This window comes from Melanerpes formicivorus, unplaced genomic scaffold, assembly GCF_026170545.1.
Source record: "Melanerpes formicivorus ecotype bairdi unplaced genomic scaffold, bMelFor1.0.p_v2 SCAF_28, whole genome shotgun sequence".
In the NCBI taxonomy this organism is placed as follows: Eukaryota; Metazoa; Chordata; class Aves; order Piciformes; family Picidae; genus Melanerpes; species Melanerpes formicivorus.
The window spans coordinates 3,804,256-3,827,448 of record NW_027142380.1 but is presented as its reverse complement, the minus strand read 5'-3'; the positions used below and the strand labels follow the sequence as shown (position 1 = coordinate 3,827,448).

Genomic DNA, 23,193 nt, shown 5'->3' with positions numbered 1-23,193 from the left:
TGCTACTCATGTTGCTATTAATAGGACACTCAATACTCAAGCATTAATCAAACAACCACCAGATACTCTTTAACTGAAGAAAGGGAAGGATTTCTTTGGTGTGCTATTGTTTACCTGGAGAATACAGTCATTTGCATTTTAACATATTCCCAGTAGCTGTCACCTCCTCTGCAAACCACACACCGACATGAAGTCACAGCTGTGTCAGTAAGTGCTAGCACACTCTTTAAATACTTCATTAGCTATGGCTAATAAAGTTGTGGGAACTAATCAGTTCTCCAGTTTCCCAATACTTCTGATCATGGTCAAGAAGACTGCTAATGAAGCAAGATAAAAACACACAATTTCTTCTCAAATCTGTCCTGGCAGTAGGTGCACAACCACCAGGACACACTGAATACCTCCTCTTACTGCTAGTCTCACTAAGAAACTAATTTTTCCTAAGGGAATACATATTCACAGATGAAATGAAATTATGTGAGATCATAAGGCTTGCTGTTGAACCCAGCTACCAGACATCAAACTATAGTCTATTTGAATCAGCAATTCCCACCTCATGCATGCACACAGCCAGGTGGAACAATTGCTCATTCTGGTCCACACTTCTTCCCTACAAGGCACTCCACAAATCCTCTTAATTTTACCACACTGAATAATAATTCTGTAACTAGCCTGCAACATTAATGCAGAGAAGAGCATGTGTTTAAATGGAGGAGGAGAAGTACTCACTATAGCATAGTCCTGGAAGATTATATGCAAGAAACAACTCCCCAAAATGCAAACCCATTGAAGAACATAATCTTTACTTGGCAACCACCACAGCCTTTCTTACAGCTATAACAAATTCCATTTGAAATAGAAGTGCTAAACAGGTTACAGAGGTGGGAAATAAGTTTCAGCATGTATCCGTTACATGCTCCAATTAAAACCTGTGCAATGCGCAGTTAGAGGTCTGTTAACCAAAGGAGGGATGGAAGGAACCTCCAAAGGTCAGACAGTCCATTACTCAGCCCCAGGGCATGATAACTAAACTATGTGGCAGTAACAATACAGGCAATCGAACTTGTTCTTAAAGACCTCAGGCAATGGAGGTGCCATTATCACCACAGGCAATTATTCCAACCTTTCAGTACTCCCACTAGAAAACTGTTTGTCAAAGATGAAACTTAGTTGCTGAAACGTGATTTATTTCTTCTCCTACCTGCCATAAGCCTCCCTGCTTTGCAATGCTCTTCAATAGATCTGTCTTCTCAGTCTCTGTGCCCTCTCAAGGAATTGCTTTCTTTTGACACTTGTTTATGCATCAAATTTTCAGATATTTAACCAATTGCACAGGTGTCTCCATACCTCTTCTTTCCTAATTTCATTCCACAACACATGCCCTGTTGTTGCCCTGCCTGTGTGCAGTTAATTAACACTTTATTTCAAAACAAATGGAGACAGAGCAGTCCAAATTGCAAAAACTCAGGATTCTTATTAATGTATGCAACTTTCCACCTGACAAAGTTTAGGAAGCTCAGATGGAACACCACTGGCACTCCACCCATATGCAGTGGTTTGTACTTACAAATAAACCAAGTAAAAGCATACATGCTGCTCTATCACCTTAAAAATTCAAGCCATGTTCCTGAGACAATAAAATGTCCTTATTATATATGATGTGAGCACAAATACAAAAATTAGGTTGACCCCACTGTCTTGCAGCAAAACTATGCATTTTCCTGCTGCTGTCACATATGGTGTACAAAGAAGCACTGGTCATGTAGCAGAAATACAGAAAAACACTCATCAAATGGAAATAAAAAGTTTATAAATCACGTAAAAACATCAAAGTAAATCTTCACAAAACAAGATCATAGAAAAGTGCTTTTTTTCCTTGTCTGTACTTTTCAGTATTGTATTTCTGTCCATAAACTCCCAATAGTTACATTTTTTTGTTTTTGAAGTATTTCTAAAGTAAATTTTACTCTTAAGCTTTAAACTCTGTGAGAGTAATGGACAACTATATCACAGTCTCAACACTCCTCTTGATGAAGACCCTTGCCTGGGAAGATCTTTGACTTGACATCAGGTGATTTTGGCAAAAGAGATCCTGGAATTTTCAATTACTCTTTTCCTCTGATCTCAATAAAAAGGTTAATGGAGCCTAGCAAAACCTGGGCCCTGTTGACAGCTGGATTAGGAGAAATCATTCTTCTTTAACTACACTGACACACAGTTCTGGTAGTCTTTTCCTATTTCTATAGCTCTGTCAAAAAAAACAAATCCAAAACCCCAAAACAAACAAACAAGCAAAAAACCTTAATGTATTTGGCAGAAATTTTTGCAACATACTACTCAACAGCCCTGTACCCTTCTCAGCTACTCATACCTACTAGACGCTGTTTTGTGCTGGAGCTACCTGTTACTTATTTTTGCCCAAGCAATGACAGTATTGCAGCTGCTTAGAAGATGCCACCTGCACAGAAGCCAGCAGAGAACAGCTGCTTACTTGAAGATGACTATACTTGCCCAATAATGCCTCTCTGAGGGAGCAGCACATTCTGACAGCATCCATCTCCACAGAAGAGCAACAAGGAGAACCACCACCAGAAAAAGATATGGAATAGCAATTATACTCACTGATACAAGCAGAAAGAGAAGGAACTGTAGGTTGCAAAATGGCAGTCTTAGAGGTGTAACTCTCTGTGCCAAATCTAGTAGGCCAGTCCTAGAAAGACATGATGGGGAACAGACTCTATAAAGATGTAATTACAGACAAAGATTTGATAAGAATAATCCAGTCATTAGGAAACTTGTTACCTGTTTTATCAGCACATTACAAGCCTACAATGACATTTGAGAGGACCAGTAAAGTTAAAAATTCCTTCAAGAGCTTGCAAGACCAGAACAGACTTCTTTCACATAAACATTGGAAAGCAGCAGCTCTTCAGCTACTTCCTTCCATTTGTTTGATGACATAAACTACAGATGCTCCTGTTTATGCAAGTCTTTTACCTAACTACAGGAAAGAAAAGCTTTACCAGAAAACCTGACAGTAAATATCCTCCTATTTCAATCTGGGCAAAGTGGCTGCAGCTCAAGTGCAATGTAGGTACTTTTAAAATCAAAGTTCAAATCAATGACATCTCTAAAAAAATCTTGCTACTTGCTTTACTTTAATACACACGTCCTCAATTTTATTTCAGGATATGTTATTGTTTAACACCATCCTAACTTTACATATACATCTACACACATACCAAAAAATCTAAAAACCAAACCCAAACAAACCAACATCCAACCCCTAACTGCTAAGAGACACTGGAGTGAAACTGAAGTGAAAATATTTACAACAAACCACACAATCCCAGGTGCGGACTTGCAGTTATTACTAGCATGGCTTCGTTTTACACTCATCCCTTACAAGCCAATCTTCATTCATCTAATTTATAAAATCCAATTGATCTGCCTTGCCTCTTTTATTAGTTCAATTCTCCCCATGTATAACCAACATTTACATTTTTATTGAAATAAAAGCAAAAGGCAGAGAACCAAAGCAAACTCGCTTGTGGGTTTCAAGGACTCTGCGCTAATGTTTTGCAGAAGAAAGAACAAGCAATCCTCAGCGTTTGTTTATACCAAGTCTCCACTAAGATATTATTGTAAGAAAAGTTATCTGGGAAGTTTTGTAAATACTGTTCAGAGAAATAACTTTTGAGGCTCAATGTTTGGGGCATTTATGTTCTGGTGAGGGTCTTTTTAGGGTGTCAGGTAATGACAGGTGTTTCATAGAATCAATAAGGCAGGAAAAGACCTCAGAGATCATCAAGTCCAACCAACAGGACTGGGGGGAATGGGAAAAAAAATAGAAATGGGTAGATTCAGATTGGATGTTAGGAAGAAGTTCCTCACCATGAGGGTCGTGAGACACTGGAACAGGTTGCCCAGGGAGGTGGTAGAAGCCCCATCCCTGGAGGTTTTTAAGGCCAGGCTGGATGTGGCTCTGAGCAATCTGATCTAGTGCAAGGGCTCCCTGCCCAGGGCAGGGGGGTTGGAACTAAATGATCCTTGGTCCCTTCCAACCCTAACAATTCTATGATTCTATGATACATGCAACCATGTAGCATCTCAACTGAAAATGTACATCGATATATACACAGATATGCATGCAGATATACTTTATAGATACTATATTTTCTGTTCAATTTCTCTTTTTCCCCAATGTTTGATATTAATTTTTCTATTTACTTTTAGCAACTCGCCAAAACATTTCATGAAGCACGTTATCTCATTCCAAAATGTGTGTTTTTCTGTTTGCTATCCTTTCCCAGTCCAAATTCTGTATCTATTTGCAAGTAATATTTGGAAATTGCCAGGAGGGCACTCATACATCTTTGAACAGATTCTGATCTGCAGTGCAAAAATTATCTTGCATGTTCTTCTCTTGTACTTCTGAAATGACTCTTTCACTTTTAGGGATTATTTCCTTAAACACCTTAGTCCTCGGTCATCCAGTACTTCCTGTGTTGGGCTATACCATCATGTTTAGTCTACCTTTCTGCAGCAACACCACCTCACACTAGTCAACAGCCTGATGATTACAAAATTCACTCTGATAGAAAGAATTATGGGCATTAATCCCCTCAGGAAGAAGGACAGCTGGGTTGAAGTCTCCCACACGTGGTGAGCAGTCTAGCGGATAACAGCTCTGCTAATGACAAAAAGGGAACCAGAACCATAGCCACCTCCTGGGCTTTGAAAGCAAAGATTGACCTTTGCTCTCTTCTTGAAAGTAAGGGCTTATGATCCTAATTTGAAGAGAGCGTGATTCCAAAATGCTCCCTAGAGAAAGGTGCTTAGCCTTGGATTTAAGCACATTCCTACTTCAGCTACTGCATAGAAAATGTGCAGATACACCATCATCTCTTTCAAGCTGCTGTGGTTGGTATAATTTTAATGAAACATCAGCATACACTAAAGCATTTGACCCTCTCCACCTTCACAGAAACATGATCCATCAGGCCTCAGCCAGATCAACCTTCCCTTTGGTACAGCCAGCCTAAGTAAAGGCAAAGAAATGCCATAACCTAGACCTCTCTCTTCTGGATCTGAGAGTCTCTACTGGAAAAGACCAGTTATCTTCTCATCATACATTTCTTGAAATACTTCAGATGGCAACTGAAGCAACAGCTAGAAGCCACATTTGGCCCACTCAGAAAAAGAACCTGAGGAGAGAATGCCTTCTATCTCAGAAGGCCACAACTTCTCTTTGGGTTTCACCCTTCTTCCAGTCATTACTGATAGGATAATAGTCAGAAACAAAGCTCAGTGTTTTCAATCAACATACTTAACCCAAGCAAGCATCACCAAAGCTTGAAACCATGCCTCCAACTATTTCTGTTTGTCTGCTCAGGCTTGTAACTAACTCTCAGAAATCAGTGGGTGAGAACATGCTTTAAGTGTATCATGTTTCAGGGGACCTGTACATTTTAGCAGCGCTTAAGCACTACCCGCTGGCAGAGTTACTCTATTAAAAGAAAATAAACCATAAATTAATCCAAAGCAAAATCCATATCAAATTTAAAATGAGATGCCAATGTTTATCAACAGAGACCTGATACCCTCTTTCTTCATCTCCTGAGACAGAAACATTTCTCCTAACATCTCTCCACGATGTGCCCAAGCAAAAAGCCTTATACAATTTTGTGTGTCTCTCATTTGAATAGAATAAACCAATTTCTAGGTCTTCTTTCACAGATTTGGATTGCTTTAAAAAAAAAAAAAATCAAACAAAACAAATCAACTAACTTTTATTACACTTTGAAAAGCTGACTCAGAAGCTGCGCAATAGCTCTGATTCAGCTTTCTTAGCAGAGTCAAAGCATCTGGCCACGTGATTCAGAAAACACCACTCTGAAGTCGGGCAAGAGCTGCTTTCCAAAGGAGGAAATGCCTGTTTTCCCTTTTAAACTCTGTGGAAAATTTCCTCAGTAGCACTGACATTTATTTAAACATGGAACAAGTAAATATGATAGCCACAATTCTAATATTGTTCATCCAATGTTTCAGGCCACAGTTAAATGCAAACATTTACAAGTTGGCTCCATGCCCACAAAGACAAAGTCTTCTTCTCCGTCAGTGTTAGAACTGCATTCAACATCTACCTCTTCCTCTGAAAACTCTGGCACGCCACTGATGATCTTCAGGGCACAATGTAAATGCTACCAACCCTATGAACTGGAAGCTTGGGTAAGGAAAAATAAAAACATGTTATGGCTTTTTTTATTTATTAGAAAAATCAAATAAAGAAAGCCACACTAAAAACATCCTGCCAACAAACTAAGAGGCTACTAGGAAACTGCCTGATCCTGCCAAAAATAATTCTGAAATAATAAATGGCCATTTCCTTAGAAAACAAACAAAACACCACCCTAAAATTACCTGACAGGCCTTTTACATCACGGAACGCAGACTCGCTGTGGGAGCTCTGAGGCATTGCACAGGCAGCTGAAGTCTGTGCTGTTAATGGTTTTACGAGGAAAAGAAAAATCCAACTGTCTAATCTGTCTTGCAATCCTTTCACACCAAGTTTTGTGAGATACCTGTTACAGCACCTTGACTGTCTTGCCAAGTGACTGGGAATTGGTATCACGACCTAGTGTATCAGTTCTAACTACTGGTAATTCCACTGCCTCAATTAAACCCCCTTTTGACAGATGTGTGAGGCATGCTTGCATTTGCTGGGTGCATCCCTCCTCCTGTAAACTGTTTTCTACACTGAATACCTTAAATTGCCAGTATCATGTCACTTCAGCAATAACTTGCAGTTTGACAATCTTTAACAAATTAGTGACAGATCACCTTAAAATGTACAATAATTGATCTTCAAGCTTCATAAATATTCATGACATGAAGAAAGCTGTTACATAATTCCTGTGAAGATATCTGTAAAAAGGGCAGTATCAGAATGCCACCTGTGTAACAAACACAGTATTTCTAGTACTTGCATTTTTCAAACTGCTTCTGTCAAAAATTCTGCAAGTTTACATGCTTCTTTCAGTCACAATGTGAAAAACAAGAAGCAAAACCAATCCTGCAGACCACAACTGGTGGTTACCTTACTTTCTGATAGGAGTCTGGGTTTTAAAGTATAGTATTAACAGTACATGTAATCAATCGTGGTAACGCAGGCAGTGGACAGCAAAATTGATTACTGTTTGGATAATAAAATGTTACATTTTAAAATGATTGCTGTTGTCACTACAGTGGCAACAAGTATTTTCACTCTCCCTTCTCTTGTTATGTTGTAATTCTGTGAAAATGTGCTAGCTCTGCAGAAACACAAGGGTCCATGTTACGAAAGCTTTTTACAAGGCTGAGAACCACACTGCTTAGCATCTAAAGGAGGGGAAAAAAAAAAATCCTGCTACATTTTTACCCCTATCACTGGATTGAAATATTTCAGGTTTCTCATCCAAAAGCAAGTATTTTAATAGGTGCAGAACTAGACAGCCAGAGTCTAAGAATTTGTACGGAACAAGATGACAAGCACTTGAAACACTGATGCTCATTTTTAGTAAGCACCGAGGCTGAAGAAGACTGCAAAGAAAATAGAATAGCCTAATATAATTTACCACAAGAAAATAGAGTGAGACCAGTAGGTTAGCTGGATATCAGTCTTGCACAAAATCATGGAACATAATCAAGAAAGAAATAAAGAACAGTGGTAAAAAGTAATGCTAAACACAGGCTGACAGAAAATAGGTCTGGCTAAGTAAATTTCATATGGCTTTCTGACAAGAATATAGGTTGAACTGGATAAAAATACCTTGTAGTTTCTGACCTACTATACTTAGATCTCTGTAAGATTTAGTGCCACACAACAGTCTGATTTAGAAGTTATTCAACACGAAGAAAACCTGGAATCTAAAACCACCTCATAAATTATTAGGGAGGCGTAGGAAAAATATTTTAAATCCACCTCATCAATAGTTAAAGCTGTTTCTTAGCTCTAAAAATCATAGTTCATTATAGCCTGAAATACTACAAAAAGCTTCTTCCCTTTTAACTTTTCTTCAGTTGAAAAGAGAAAGAAAAAATATTCACAGTTAAAGAAAAGGGGAAGAGGTAGAAGAGGTACAAGAGATAGAAGAGGTAGATGAGGTATAAAGTCACTTTAAACTTGTCTTTCATAGATTATTTTTGTTCCAGGAAAGAAAATTTACACTGACAGATTTCCTCAATAATATATATAAAAAAGGCAAACAAACAAAAAACCAAACCCCAAACCAAACACCAAAACAACTGATGTATTTAAAAGCCATTTTTCAGCAAAGAAAGGATACTCATGAAAAATCGGAGCCAGTTCCACACACGTGTAACATCTTGCACTACTAAATCTACCCAGCTTATACTTCCTGTGTTGAGTCACCTGGAAACATTACAAGGGATCATTTAACATTTTTGACAAGGACAGGTGTGCAACAAATTATTATGTATAAGCTGTTTCAGGGCCTTACCATATGGCACACATAAAGGACTTCATGAAAAGAGAGAAAACAACATCACGTTTAGCTTGGTTGGGAGCTTGCACACACAGGTACGTATTCCAAAATACCTGGCACAGAGTAGGGTGCCCTGTGCAAGGCATTTGTTCCCTGTTGCATGAATCTGCAATGCTGATGCATTAAGGAAGGCCCAATGCCATTCACTATTTCTGTCAGTCAGCTGAAGGATTATATAAAAGACTGTAGCTGATAGAATCTGCACTGAATACAAGAACTGGTGAAGGACAAATAAGAGTAGGTCAACCCTGCTCCAGAGATCTACATGACACAGGATTAATGGAAAAAAATGTATCTGTACACATCCCAGTGCAACACACACTCCATGTATGTGAAGCAAGGATTGTTTCCTACTTACAAGACGAGAAACTCTACTTGGAAATCGAGCAAGTCAAAAAAAGACTCCAGAGGCATAGTGAATACACAAGTGCACACAGAAACCCAGCAAGCTGGAACTGGCTCCCTTAGCAAAAAAATCTCAAGAATGTTTAAAATGGCAAGATAGTGCAGGAAAGAGAACATGCTATTACATTGATACATAACCTTACTGAGATTTATGATGATGCATTTACCAAGTTCTACTTCCCTTTCTGAAAGAGAAAAAGGTAATGAACATTGATAATGCCTGAAAGTCCTATCTTACCAAGAAAAAAATAATAATGGCTTTGTTCTCAAAATTGTTCTTATGGGCCTAAGACCCAGAACAGAGAATTTGTAAGAATCCTGTAATCAGTAACACATATGAAGACAAGAATAGCACAAAAGTCATTAAATATTATTAAGTAATCATATGGGCTGCTCTATTCTAAATGAATGACTCAAAGACTGTCTATTTGCCATTCTGGAGAGTTTAGTAAGACTGTGACCAATACTAGAATGATGAACAAGAAGTGAGAAAATGTGACATTGGATTGAATGACAGAAAATAACACAAGAGTATTCAAGCATGATTACATAAATAATTGTGGATTTTCACCTACAATAGTCTTCAGATCAACTTCTCTCTGGAGCAGAAACAGAAAAGGCTCAGAAAATGGAAAAAGCTCAGAGAAGGGCAAGAAAAACACTAAATCTTGATTAAACCGGACGTGTCAAAATGCTTAAGGCTTCCAAAAGGTGATCACTAGGTAAAGAGGGAACAGCAGCAACAAAACACACTGAATAAAATCTGTGTAGAGAATTTCAGCTAGCTCTTCTTCTCCCATTTGGTAAAATACTGGGGCTATACCGCAGTGACCAAAGCCTTAGGAAAAACAAAAGGTTTTATCAAAGCAACAAATGGCAACAAATTCAGAGTTTTTAATAGCACTTACATGAATCCATAGCCTGTTCTATGGCCAAAACTTTGTATAACTGAATAGCTGGGTTTTCATACAAATTATAAAACTCAGAAATCACAAAATAATAGATAAAAACTTCAAGAACAGAAATAACTTATCCATATTTTCTATGTTGGAATCTTTATTCCCTACAAGTTATGGCTGAGTTTTAATGGCCATGCCATGTAATGCTTTCCCAATAGCACCTTCCAAAGAATCTGCCCATTGAAGACAAAGTACTGGCTTGAAAAAATTTACAAATCTATAAATAGCTCTTAAATGCCAGTATCCAGAACAAAAAAAAAGTGCCTCATAATCACTCACAGCTCTAAAACCAGGAAAGCACAGATTAAAACACACATTCTCTTTGTGCTCTTACCCTGATTTTCCCCACACTGAAATTGTTGGTTCAAAGTGCTGAGCAGAACAAGTCCATAAACCACTTCAGTGTCCAAACCAAAATTAAGAGGGGATGGGAGGTTGCCAGGCTCTGAACTTACATCTCATCTACCATGATATCCACTACAATGACATTGCCAGCTTTACCACTGCCCAAGTGTCAATATCTAAAGGTCAACACTCAGTATTGCTAACATCTTATTTTTGCCCTAGTCACCTCTAGCCATTTTTTTTTTCCCAGTGCTAGCTTAGTTTCTCTGGGTAGGAAGAGACAACTTTTGCCTCTATTCACTGCTGACAGCCAAACTCACTAGGCAACATATTGGAGTAATCACAGGATCACAGGATGTCAGGGGTTGGAAGGGACCCAAAGAGATCATTGAGTCCAACCCCCCTGCCAGAGCAGGACCATACAGTCTAGCTCAGGTCACAGAGGAATGCATCCAGATGGATGCGTAATGATTCTTTGCACACCCTGGGCCCTGCTTCTTGTCTTCCCAGCGTCGTGTTGTAATGTGCCCAGGGGTGGCACAAGGAGACCAGCCTGGATCCCTTATGTCTGCACCATTGGCTTATCCTACACACCCTCGCCAGGGAGCAAGCACCAAAGCGCCATCAGTCCCACTCCCTTCAACCACACAGATCAGCCAGCCACCACCATGAGTCCCACTATGCTCGTGGCAGCATTGCCTTGGTGCTGGGCACCATGGAGGGACCGTCCACCTGCTCCTGTGCTGTCCCGCCATCACTGCAGCGTGAGGCCATACAGCACCCTCTGCGAGGCCAGGACAGGACCACCAAGGGTGATGGTGGTCCCAGGAGGACACTCTGAGACAGGCGGGTGGCACAGGGGCAGTTGAGGGCTGCCCCGGCCCGTTGGCCTCCCCGTCGCGTCGTGTCGAGGGCAATGGAGCATGTGCCGGGGGCATGGCAGGGCGGCCCGGGCGAGGGGCGGCGGGGCTGGGGGCGCGGTGGCGGGGGCGGGGAGGTGGAGCCTGGCTGCGGGCGCGGGGACCGCCGCTTCCCTCCCCCGTCGGCCCCTCACCTGGCGGGGCCGCCCCTCGCCAGGGGGCCGGTTCCACGCGGGGCGCAGGCCTCGCCCGCCGGCCCTCCCCGCCGCAGCAGCCGCCGCCGGGCCGTGCGTCCGCCGCCAGCCGGCTCAGGCCCCAGCTGCCGCCGCCGCCTCCCCCTCCATGGCCGCCGCTCTCGCCGGCTGCATTGTGGGAAGCTGACCTCACTCGCTGCTGCCGCCGCCCCGCCGGCTCCGGCACTCGCCGCCATGGGGGCCGTGACCGACGGTGAGACCTCCCTCCTTCCTTCCTTCCTTCCCTCCCTCGCCGCGCTTGCCGCCCCGCGCCCCGACCCCTGCCCGGCCCGCTATGCTCCCCTCGGCGCCGGGCCCGCCTCGCCTCCCGCCCGCCGCGGCGCTGTCCGCCGCACGGTTCTAGCCTCCCTCCAAGGAAGAGCTCCCCGCGCCTCCGGCCCCAGGCCTCCCTTGTCCTCTCTACGAGCCCGATCCCAGGCCTCTTACCCCGCAGACCGGCCTCCATCCTGGCCCCGACCCTGCGGCCCCGCTCCCGGGCCCTTCATGCCGCCGCACGCCCGGGCCTTTGGGCGCCCCCCGCCCCTCGACCTCCCTCTCCCGGGCCTCAGGGGCCCTCCGGCCCAGGGCCCTAGGACTTCTCGTGTTCAACAGATCCTCCCGGTTTAGCCCCGGGAATCGTTCCCTGAAGGCCTGGGGTGACACCCGCGCTCCGCTCTGGGCTGCGGCTGCCATTAACGAGGAGTTTTTCCTCAGATGAAGTTATCCGCAAGCGACTTCTGATCGATGGCGATGGTGCTGGTGACGACAGACGGATCAATCTGCTAGTGAAGAGTTTTATTAAGTGGTGTAATTCCGGATCTCAAGAGGAAGGGTATTTGTTTTCTGTTTGTTTGGGTGGTTTTTTTTCAGTCTTGGAACTGTGCAGCTGACGTTTCAGTGGAGGACGGGGCTTGCTCATTTTTTTAAAAGACATGTTAAAATGTATACATCTGCCTTTCAGTCTGTCTCTGTGGTATTCAGTACAAACGCCGAGCACAGCGATAGGAGATGAGGACTAGAGAGAGGTCAGAAGTTAGCGAAGGCTGCAGGCACTATCACGAAACGTGTCAGCACCGCCCAAATGGCCTCGGGATTGTCGTGCTGCTGCATGATCCAGTCAGGAGTCCTGCTATTCTAACAGGATCATGGCTTGAATATTTTAGCAGTTCTGCAGTTTTTCTGTTAGGAAAGAGTGGTACCACTGAGGTTCTTGCTGCTGCTGTTCGTTTTTTTTGAGTAAATACAACCAGGCTAAAGTAGTAAGGGATGAATGACAACGTGGTGTTCTGCTATGAGGTGTGCTGCAGTACCGGATATAAGTTCCCAGAGGTCACAATAATGGTGATTCTGTATTTTAATACAGCACCGCAGTATTAGAATACTAATGCCCATGGTCACAGAGCCAGCCCTAGCTAGGAGGTTTGTAAACCCTGGATCAGTCTGCTCCTTGCTTTAATACTCACTTTGCACCTCTAAGGACACGATGGCAGAATTAATGGGTACAGTGTTTCTAACTGCGTTGTCAGAAAAGTTAGACACTGAGTCTTTAAACTCTTTTGTTTATTTGGTAATTGTTACTCAGCTGTCCCTTGGTGCAGCATTCTTATTTTGTAAATGCAGGGGGTATTTTTATCCTGCTTAGGAATGAATAATCGTGTCTGCTTTCAGTTACAGTCAGTACCAACGAATGCTGAGTACTTTATCCCAGTGTGAATTTTCAATGGGAAAAACTCTGCTGGTGTACGACATGAACCTGAGAGAGATGGAAAACTATGAAAAAATCTACAAGGATATAGGTAAAGATGATAAAAATATTCCTGGTCTCAGTTGGACAATTTCTCTTTTATGAAACAAGCTTGAGCCAGTTGTGCTGGGCATAATATATACAGATGATGAGTAGTTTGGGTAGGTTTTTTCCTTAATAGGCAGCATTCAGCCATGCCCTGTAAGCATCTTATCAGTGTATAAAATGCATACAAATAAAAGCATTTTACCTGTTAAAGTGCTTGAAGTTTTGAAGCTGATGGAGCTAGCAGGCCACAGTATCACCAAGGTTGGAAGAGACCTCAAAGATCAAGTCCAACCGGTCACCATAGACCTCATGACTAGACCATGGCACCAAGTGCCACATCCAGTCCCCTCTTGAACACCTCCAGGGACTGTGACTCCACCACCTCCCTGGGCAGCACGTTCCAATGGCGAACAACTCTCTCAGTGAAGAACTTTGTTCTCACCTCAAGCCTAAACTTCCCCTGGCGCAGCTTGAGACTGTGTCCTCTTGTTCTGGTGCTGGTTGCCTGGGAGAAGAGACCAACACCCTCCTGGCTACAACCCCCCTTCAGGTAGTTGTAGACAGCAATGAGGTCTCCTCTGAGCCTCCTCCAGGCTAAACAATCCCAGCTCCCTCAGCCTCTCCTTGCAGGGCTTGTACTCAAGGCCTTTCCCCAGCCTTGTTGCCCTTCTCTGGACACATTCAAGTGTCTCGATGTCCTTCTTAAACTGAGGGGCCCAGAATTATACACAGTACTCAAGGTGTGGCCTAACCAGTGCAGAGTACAGGGGCACAATGACTTCCCTGCTCCTGCTGGCCACACTATTCCTGATGCAGGCCAGGATACCATTGGCCTTCTTGGCCACCATATCACAAGCAGCTCTTTTTATATTTTAGCAGACCCTGTTTACATGTATTTAAGTTCTGCATAACTGTCTATACTCTTGTTTTGCTTCAAAGAAAACAGTATTGCTGCAGCACATGAGAAGATTTCTGAATGCAAAAAGCAAATCCTGCAAGCAAAAAGGATTCGGAAGAATCGCCAGGGTAAGGAGCAGTATCTGTATTTACACTGGTCAGTTTCATTGTTTTGTTGTCTTTTAAAGTGCTGTTGTATTGGAAAGCAGATTCCAAATGTTTTAAAGTGCTAGGGAATATAATGGCATCAAGAATAATGTATTTAGTCTAATGGGTTCCACACTCACTGCTGAAAGTTTTTGGTGCATGAGGCAGGGTTGAACCAGTAGATCTCAATGACATGCAACATCAGGAAAACCTAAAAGAGTAGATCAGAGAGATATTTCAGGCCACAGAAAAAAAACCCAAAGCATCCTATCACAATTCAGGCGATTTCACAAGAACTAAAGCACATTATTAACTGTGAGACAAGAGTTGGACAGACTTACACCCAGCACTGAAAATCATGCAAGTGTATCCCTTCAGCTCTTAAGGGAAGGTAATGTCTTGCCGCATGCAGAGACAGCGGTGCCAGTTACTTAACAACTCTTACTGAATACCTTTTAGGAGAGCTGTATTTTTAACCTGCTCTTAAAAGCATGTGCTGATAATTTCATTGAAACTTAAAGCTATAACACTATGATCAAATGATGAGCAGTTGAGGAAAAGCACGAATTTGTTTTATTCTTGATAAATGAAATGAAAGAAGAAAATATTTAAAAGTATAACCGATCCATTTCGTGGATAACTTTAGGAATGAAAAGAACTTTAACCAATAGGAATGTGGAGTTCTTGCATCTTGACAAACTGTGTCAAGTGTTTGCTTTTTGATCTTTCTGCCCAGCCTGCAGCACAGATTTTCTCATGTTTATGGAGTAATTGGCATGTATACAATCTTCCTACCAGGAAATGGCTAAGTTAGTTGCCGGTACAACCATAATATTGTTCTTACTGTGTAATACAGTTGAAAAACCAAATCTTTGTGTTTTCATTTGCAGCATTTTACACTTGAAAAAAGAGTAAATCTTAAATAGGTATCATCTTATCAGCACTGTTTTCTATGTGTAGGCATTACACCATATCTAGAACTAATGCTTGCAAATCATGCACAACAGACCAAGCATGCAGAGCTATCTAAAGGTTTTCTGGCTCCATCCTTTACGAATCACTAGCATTGGTTAAGTTTGAGTAGATAATGGCCTGCAGTCAACTACAGTTTATTTTAAATCTCTTTTCATCTAACAATCTCCTTTGAAATGTTACAGCATGGTATAAATTGTATACATTTTTATATAGGTATTTTGCAGCTACTTTTTTTTTTTCATATATGAATTAGAAAAGTGTTAAAACATTTCTTTTTTCAAGAAGGAGGAAGAATCTGTACCATTCAATGGTATCTGAATTTTGTTTCTTGAATCTATACTTTCAGAATTACTTAGACTGTTTAAATTTCTTTCAGAATACGATGCATTGGCCAAAGTCATACAGCAGCATCCAGACAGACATGAAACACTGAAGTAAGTATGGGACTACATTAAAATAGCAGCTAAAAGTGACCAGACTTGACACTTGTTTTTATTTCAGTTTGACCTCTCCTCACTTTTAGACACAAGAAAAACTTGGGTATCTTGGGTGGGTCTCATTTTAAAATTGTGCCCTTAGCAACTTTCTTATGGGTTCAGGACTGTTGCTACTACTTTTATACTTGAAATCTTTCCATTTTTAAGGTGAATGAAGTGAACTCAGCTGTAAGTGCACATCTAATGGCAATTTACCAGAAATACGAGAAAGATAGTGGGGAAGTGCTGTGAAGTGCACCAGCAAAGTATCCAGTAGTCACACAAAATAACACACAAGCAAGTAAGGTGGAATAAGAAAGGAGGAGAAAGGTCTTAAGGGTTTTTATGTTTTCCTTGTAGTAGTTGTTCCTGCATGCCCAGTTATAAATTACTACATTGTGGACCCACTGTGTAACCTGCCCTGACATGCAGCTTAGACCTACCTGTTAGCCAACTCACCTTGCACATAACTTAAGAGTAGTGCTTGTGTCATTGTTGGATCTGTGCTTTTGAGTCATTTTAGGCACTTGTAGGAAGATCATCTTTTTTAACCTCATCAAGCCAAAGGAACATTCTAAGTTTCTTCTATCAGTTTGTTCTTAACCTGATGAAGGATGTATTGCAGGGTTACTGTTCTCAATTAAGTGTAGCTTGTGCCAGTCTTGTTGCCCAGTTTAAGTGAAATTGCAGGGGGAGGTTCTCTTCATATTCCATAGTCTTTCATAGCAAAAGGAGAAATTTTTTATTATATTATTACCCTAATAATAACATTTTCATAGCCATAAGCCGCTGGGAATATTTCACACATTTCTTTCTTGTGTGTTGTTTTTCTGTGCCTTGACTTCATTACCACAGCTTTATTACAGGCAATTCTCGTGAGGCTTGACTACGTGTTATTTCATAAGCCAGCATGTGCCATTTTTCAAGGGTGGCTTCATAATAAAGTTATCAAGAGGGAAGCTTTCCAGTTAGGTCAATTCATTAAGAATGGAAACAACTAAATAATAATACTGCTTTTCTTAGGGAAGGCCAGGTGTTTAGGCTTGGAGGGCTTATTCTCATGGTTGTTAACATATCCAAGTATATTTTTTTTTCAGCAAAGCTAGAAATAGTAGTAAGTGACAGTTAGTGAATTTGGCATTTTGTCTTTTCTTAATTTTGTAATCTCTTTAGGAGAGTAGATTACACTTTTAAATACCAATGTGTTCATCTGCTGGAAGAATAGCAACAAAATATGCCCATTTGTCCTTAGTTCTTTCTATCATCTCTAGTCAAAGACACAGACTTGAGCTGTGATCCTCTGTTTTACAGATAAGAAAATAGGACATGGTAACAGGATGGAACATTTTTTTACAGGGAGCTTGGTTCATAGGTAGTTTAGCTCTAACTGGCCTCTCCAAATGAACAGACTTCAAATATAAGAACTAGCAGAAGTTTTCGTCTGGTGTTTTAATTACAAGGTTTCCTTTCTCTCCAGTTTGTGGAAAGTATAAAGAAAGTCATACTATGAACCAAGAAGGGCCACTCTTAAAGCCAAATGGAATCTCTCTAACAATGTCAAGGTTTTTGTGGAACCCTTAATCACTTAAAACACTTGAGAAAACTTCTTGTGGGGAGAAATGTCATGGCTTACTGCAACAGTTACATTTATAGCTTCTGCAGATCATATGGCACAATAGGACAAAGTTCAGAAAAATACTTTCTTTATGCTTTTCTTGGAACAACTAATCATAGAGCACAAAAGAAAAAGCTGTTACCAGCTTAGTCACAGGAGCCAATTCAGAAAGTGACAGGAACTGAACTACTAAAGGGCAGTGCCCACAGTGTAATTAGGTACAGTATCAGAAGAGCTGTTAAGAGGACCAAGAAATGACACCAGCTCTTACAAAAGGAATACAAAAATGAGAAGGCTAGGCAAAGGTTGTCTAGAGTGGAAAGTAAAAGAAGTAACATTTCAGATTCCTAGAAGGAAATTGCATGTCTTCTCACAGTCCATTTATACCTGACAGCATGGTGTAAACAGCAAGGTTTAGGCAAACAGAAGTCTGTCAGAAACTAGAAACCAAATACTTGCAAAATCACTGTACAAGCTTGCAAGCTGTTAACCTGCTTCAATTAAAAGAATAATAATGTCACACAGCCAACCCTTCTTCAGGCATTCTCTTCAAGGTACCAAGCATACTGGCTCCAAAAAAGACAACACCCTCAGGTAGCACTAAACCAGACCTTTTTCCCAGCCATTGTGAGTTACTTAGGACTAAAGGCCTTTTCGTGGTTCTCTGCCTAGAGTAGTTGCAGCAGTTGTCAGTTCTTCGGGAAATAAAAGTTTTATTTCCTTGCTGACCTTTGTATGGCTCTGTCTGCTAATTAATCAGGGATGGTCAGCCTCCATTCACTTCACCTTTAAAGAAATAGATTTTTCTTCTTGCATGGAGCATAAATTACAGTAGGTATTTGAGGAAATGTAGAAGGGCCAAATTGGAGGTTGGAGTGTAAGAGTTGATGTTCCATCCTCATTTTAAAGCTAGGATACTTGTCATTCTTTGCCCTGCCTCAGAAAGGAGTGTGGCAGTCCATAGTGGCTGCAAGAGAGAACAGAAAAGCCATGTGCTTGCAGAAAGATCCCAAAGAGTTGTTGAAAGATGATGTATTTCAAAAGGGTGTTAATGAGGATTATAGGTGTTGCATGTTTCCTTTATCTCTTAGCACCAGAGGCAATCAGTTAAAATAAAAGATGACATTTGAGAAGGAAATGAGTCTTTATATGGATCACAGTGTTAAATTCTGTATGTTGAAGCTGTATCATGAACTAAATCATATAGTTTCACTAAAACCATGGATTATTCTACTTATGTACTGTAGGGCCTATATGTTCCCTAGTTCTCTCTCTGGGCAACTACTTGACTGTGTTTGGTCAACTACTTGACTGTGTTTGGTCAGTTGTGTCTGGGAATTGTGTTTCCATGTTGGGGATGTAGGTTTATCACATATGTTCTCCATGCTGATGCTATGTTTTTATGTAATCTTGCTCATGTCAAAATAAAGAAACCTGTGAAGTAGCAAAGCCTATGAAAATGCCATTGGTGCTTGGTATTACCTACTTTTTCCAACTTTCATTGCATGGCCAAATAAAGTGTTAGTGGCAGGACTGAATTGCTACAGTTCACATGCCCAGTGTACAATTGTAGTCGAGTGTATGCAAGCCTGGAGGCTTTGTTTTCTATGAAAGTCCTGAAATTACAAGTCTGTGACATAATAATTTAAAATATATGTCTCTATGTCATTTCATTTGCTATGCTTTGTTTACTTGTACTATTTATTTAGTGGTTCTTTTTTGTCTACTTGATTCAAATCTATTTAGCAAGAATTTTACAGAACTCTCTTAAAATATTATGACAATTTCCTTTCAGGCAGCTAGAAGCTTTGGGGAAAGAACTGCAACATCTTTCTCACATTAAAGAAAATGTTGAGGATAAGGTAGGCTTTCCTTAGATGTTTTTAATGTAATTATTTAATAGGAACATAATTAACAGAGAATCTGTTATGTGTTGTTTGGCTGTATGTGCTTTTTCCTAAAACAGATATTTTATTATTCCAGCTGGAGCTGAGAAGAAAGCAGTTCCACGTTCTCCTGAGCACCATCCATGAACTTCAGCAAACCTTAGAAAGTAAGTGCTGTTCTTAGGTAACCTGGGTTGGGTTTCAGCAGATCCAAGGGAGCCACAGCTTCCAGCAGTAGGCCAGCTGTGTGCAATTGAGACTGGTGGCCTTAGCAGCACTTTTTTTCCAGTATTAATTGTAAGCCTGAGACTGTTCATAGTTGCTTGAGTTTTGTTTTCTACAAGATAGTTACTGTGTCATTTCCTAATTAGCTTCAGATTAATCTGTAGTCAATAGACCTCTAAAATGTAGGTATGGAGGGCAGCAATATAAGGTTGGGTTTTATAAGCACAAAAAGTATTTCTTACAGAAAAGTGTTCTTGTGGATAGTTTCCAAACTGATTTCTGTAATTCCTGTTTCAGTAGTTTTGAACATCTCACTGCCATCATGGCATCATTTGAGGTTTCACTAAAAAGAAATTGGAAGAGAGGAAAGCTAAGTGATTTACCTGCTCAGACAGTGAGCCTGTAACAGAGCCAGGGACTAAAACTGTCACACTCTAATAAATTCATGGAATTTAGCTAAAGTCAGTCATATTAGTGCTCATTTTATGTCATACAAATACTTACTATATTCAGATCAGTGCTAACTTTCCACACTTTAATATGGATAATATTTTAAACATATTTTTAAGACTATTTTCTGTCATTCCAAGACTGAACAGTGGCATAGCCTTTGAGCATGACCTTGTGGGCACACAGAGGTGTCCATAGGAGCAGATTTTTTTCATTCTCCAATGGCATCTCGATCAGCAGAATGAACTGTTAATCCTAGCTGCACTTTAGCAGAAGGTTATTATTGTTATGTGCTACTAACACTTGCTTAAGTATCACATTAATATATAGATCACCTTTTACCTTCTAGAATTTTGTGAAAGAAGTAACACTGTAGTGGAAAGCACAGGCTTGAAATAAACCATTAACAGAAAGAAGGCATGTTCATTTGAAGCAACCTGATAACTGTTAGCTTGAATTGATACTGTAGGATGTACCCCATGTTTCCTGGATCAGCTGTTGCAAGGTAATAGCCTTAAAAACTTGGAGTTTTTTGGGTTTTTTTTAGTTTGTTTGAACATAGGATTTATTTTATATAATGAGGTACCCAACTATGCTTCTAAGGCAATCAGTGTTAAGTACTTAAACTTGAGATAGAGCTCTGCAAAATAGTCTGGAAATATAACCAAGAACATTTGACCAACAGTAATATTGACTTTTTAGATGATGAAAAGCTTTCAGAAGCTGAAGAATCTCAAGAAACACAGATGGAAACAGAGACCAAACAGCAAATATAATAGAAGACTGCTGATCATGCTATTAAGAATATCCAAGTGTCTTCACTTGTACTGAAACCAACAGTAAGAGAGATGGAGCTGAAAAATAGTTTTCTGCTGCATCTGTGAATTGTTTTACAAAGATACTTGTTTTGTTTATGCTTCAGGGGAAACCAGTTACAGATCTGTGCAGACAGGCACTTTCTGTTAATCCACCAACTTTCTAATTTGTGACAAAGATTTTGTTTTACAAGGGATGAAGCTTCTGCACAGTACTTGTGAACTTGTGTTTGCAAAACATTGTCAATAAAAGGCGTTTACAAATACTTTCCCATTTTTAGTAGGCATTGAGCCTAACAGTATGGGCTCCTCTTACGTGACACTGGACTGCAGGCAGTGCATCTTTGTATAAGTTCCAGTTTCCATACCCAAGTCCAGATGGGACCTAAAACTAAACTAAGTAGGGTCTTAATTTTTCAAAGTAGCTGCCATTTTAGAACTTAGCTGTGACTAGACTAGAATTTCTACTTTCATATAAACCAGATTGCTTCTATACAATTTGTGCTTGTCAAGATCTGGAAAACAATAAAAAAATCTTACTGTACTAGCTCTACTTTTTTTTTCTTAAGGTCATGCAAATAATTGCAGTGATGTGACCCTTGCTATGCTGTGTTCTGTGCAGCCACATCAAAAGTCACATTTTGAAATGACACTTTTAAAACTATGATTTAAAAGCTTTGTACTTGGAGAAGCAGGAATGTAACCTTGTTACCATTTGTAATCTACTTTTGGATTTTATCTTTCAACTGACTATTAGGAATACACTATAGCTCCTGAATCAGGTAGTGGAAGCCTCCCTTTCTCATGATGACAAACTGAAGGAGTACAGCAGCAATCAAAGAATCTCAAGATATTTTAATAGAGTGTAATCTATCCACCTGGATCATCCTGAAGACCGAACAGTGTTTGGAGGCAGGAAATACAGGTTTCAACCTTCCCAGCAAAAGAAAATAACTGAGTATGCTCTAAGCTTTTGTAAGGCAGGGGGGAAGGAAAAAGGGGCACTAGTATGTCCTGTCACTGCCTCTTAGCCATGTTCTAAAACACCTCCTAAATGAAGCCTTCCACTGGCTTGCGTAAAGGAACATGTTTTGGATCTCACTCAGACTGAGTCATAGGCGTACGTGGTTGAAGTAAAATAATGATGCTACACAGAATAGTGCCACCTCCTCAAACTAGGTGACAGCTGAGGGGGTTTTCCAGGATTGAGACTTTGGACTTTTGCAGTCTAAATGCCATATAATTCCCACTCTTCAGTGGCTGTGGATCTGTTTTCATTGTGTTGAACAGGCATATCTGAGCTTGTTTAGCTCACATTCAACGTTCGCTGAAGGCAAGCCAACTGACCAAGGACTCGCACAGCTTCAGTAGTGCAGTGCAGCCCCAGACTAATAAACTGTCAAAAGGTTTCTAGTTCACAGCTGGTCAACTCAGAACACAGGGGAAGCTCAGGTTTGAGTCTGCATAGACATGCAGTGCTTCTTGTGCACTTCAAATTTTGCAGACGGGGGGTGGATTGGTTAAAGGTCGTTTAGATGTGGTGCTTGGAGATATGGTTTAGGGGTGAACTTTGCAGAGTAGGTTTATCGGTTGGACTTGGTGATCCTGAGGGTCTTTTCCAACCTGAATGTTGCTGTGATTGTGTGGAATAAGTAAACAAAAGGGACTGAATACAAAAAAATGCAGTCCAAATAAAAACATTTACTGTTCTATGTTTTTACCCCTCCTAACAACAGTCAATAGTAAAAAATGTTGTGAAGCAGCAATACTAAATTGCCAAATCTGGGAGGAGTCACTGTCATGAATATCTGAATTATGAAAATCATAAATGACAAAGTCTCAAGACACTTCTAAAGCATAGTAGCATTTTATCTAGATGCAATGCTCTTCCTGAGCTACCTGGATTATATATTGGTGCAGAGGTGGATGACATTTAGAAGCTAAAAATGGTAACAGCACTGCCATGAAAACCTCAGATTTTTTCCTTTTTTTTTCACCCAGTACTTTGGAATTTTACTTGGATCACTCACATATCTTCTCTCAGAACTTGTGCTGCTCCATACAGAACCTGACTGGAAGTATGCCAATGCCTGAGCCTGTCCTGCTGGTGAGGAATGCACACATAGAAACAAAAGTTGTACAGGAGAGAAGCTATAGGAACGTGCAGCAAAGTAAGGGACGTATTCCTGTTTGAAATTACAGTGATGCAATCTTGAAAAGCAATTACTGCCCTAGAAAACCAAGCTGCCCTTGTGCAGAGTGGCAGCAAGAGGGTGATGTCATCACATCATTTTAGAGAGTGCCAGAAAAACCCAATGTCAATTCATAGCAAATGCAGCTTGGTAGGACATCCAAACATTTTTGCTCCTATTTTTTTCAGTATTTATACCTCTAACCTCTTGAGTGTTAGTTTTGTGCCAAAACAGAAACAAAACCAAATGAAACTCTTAAAACTGGGCAATCTTTAACCTGCTCTGTTACTAAACTCCATGTTCCAGGTTCCAGACTGCTCTGTGTATGTTAAATAGATGCCTGCATGTCCTTGATTCTTTTGAAGATTTTCTGTG

The 23,193-nt window shown here is 40.7% G+C and overlaps 2 protein-coding genes across 4 annotated transcripts in view; one reads left to right on the top strand and one right to left on the bottom strand.

Annotated features, from left to right (window-relative positions):
• ATXN7 (ataxin 7) overlaps positions 1-11,460 on the bottom strand; it is a 91,780-nt gene extending 80,320 nt beyond the window's left edge. For 2 of the 3 annotated variants that reach the window (XM_068154263.1, XM_068154266.1), the window contains exon 1: positions 11,310-11,460. The gene's annotated coding sequence lies outside the window, so the exon portion shown is untranslated. Of the gene's footprint in view, positions 1-2,622; positions 2,675-11,309 lie in introns of those variants that run through there. The other variant, XM_068154265.1, reaches the window with a different exon arrangement.
• Positions 11,307-21,170, top strand: THOC7 (THO complex subunit 7). Its single transcript, XM_068154270.1, has 8 exons — positions 11,307-11,562; positions 12,063-12,180; positions 13,017-13,144; positions 14,080-14,166; positions 15,536-15,593; positions 19,046-19,112; positions 19,234-19,303; positions 20,514-21,170. The coding sequence occupies exons 1-8, from the start codon at positions 11,544-11,546 to the stop codon at positions 20,585-20,587; spliced, it is 621 nt and encodes a 206-aa protein (XP_068010371.1). The 5' UTR covers positions 11,307-11,543; the 3' UTR covers positions 20,588-21,170.
• The last annotated feature ends 2,023 nt before the right edge of the window (positions 21,171-23,193 follow it).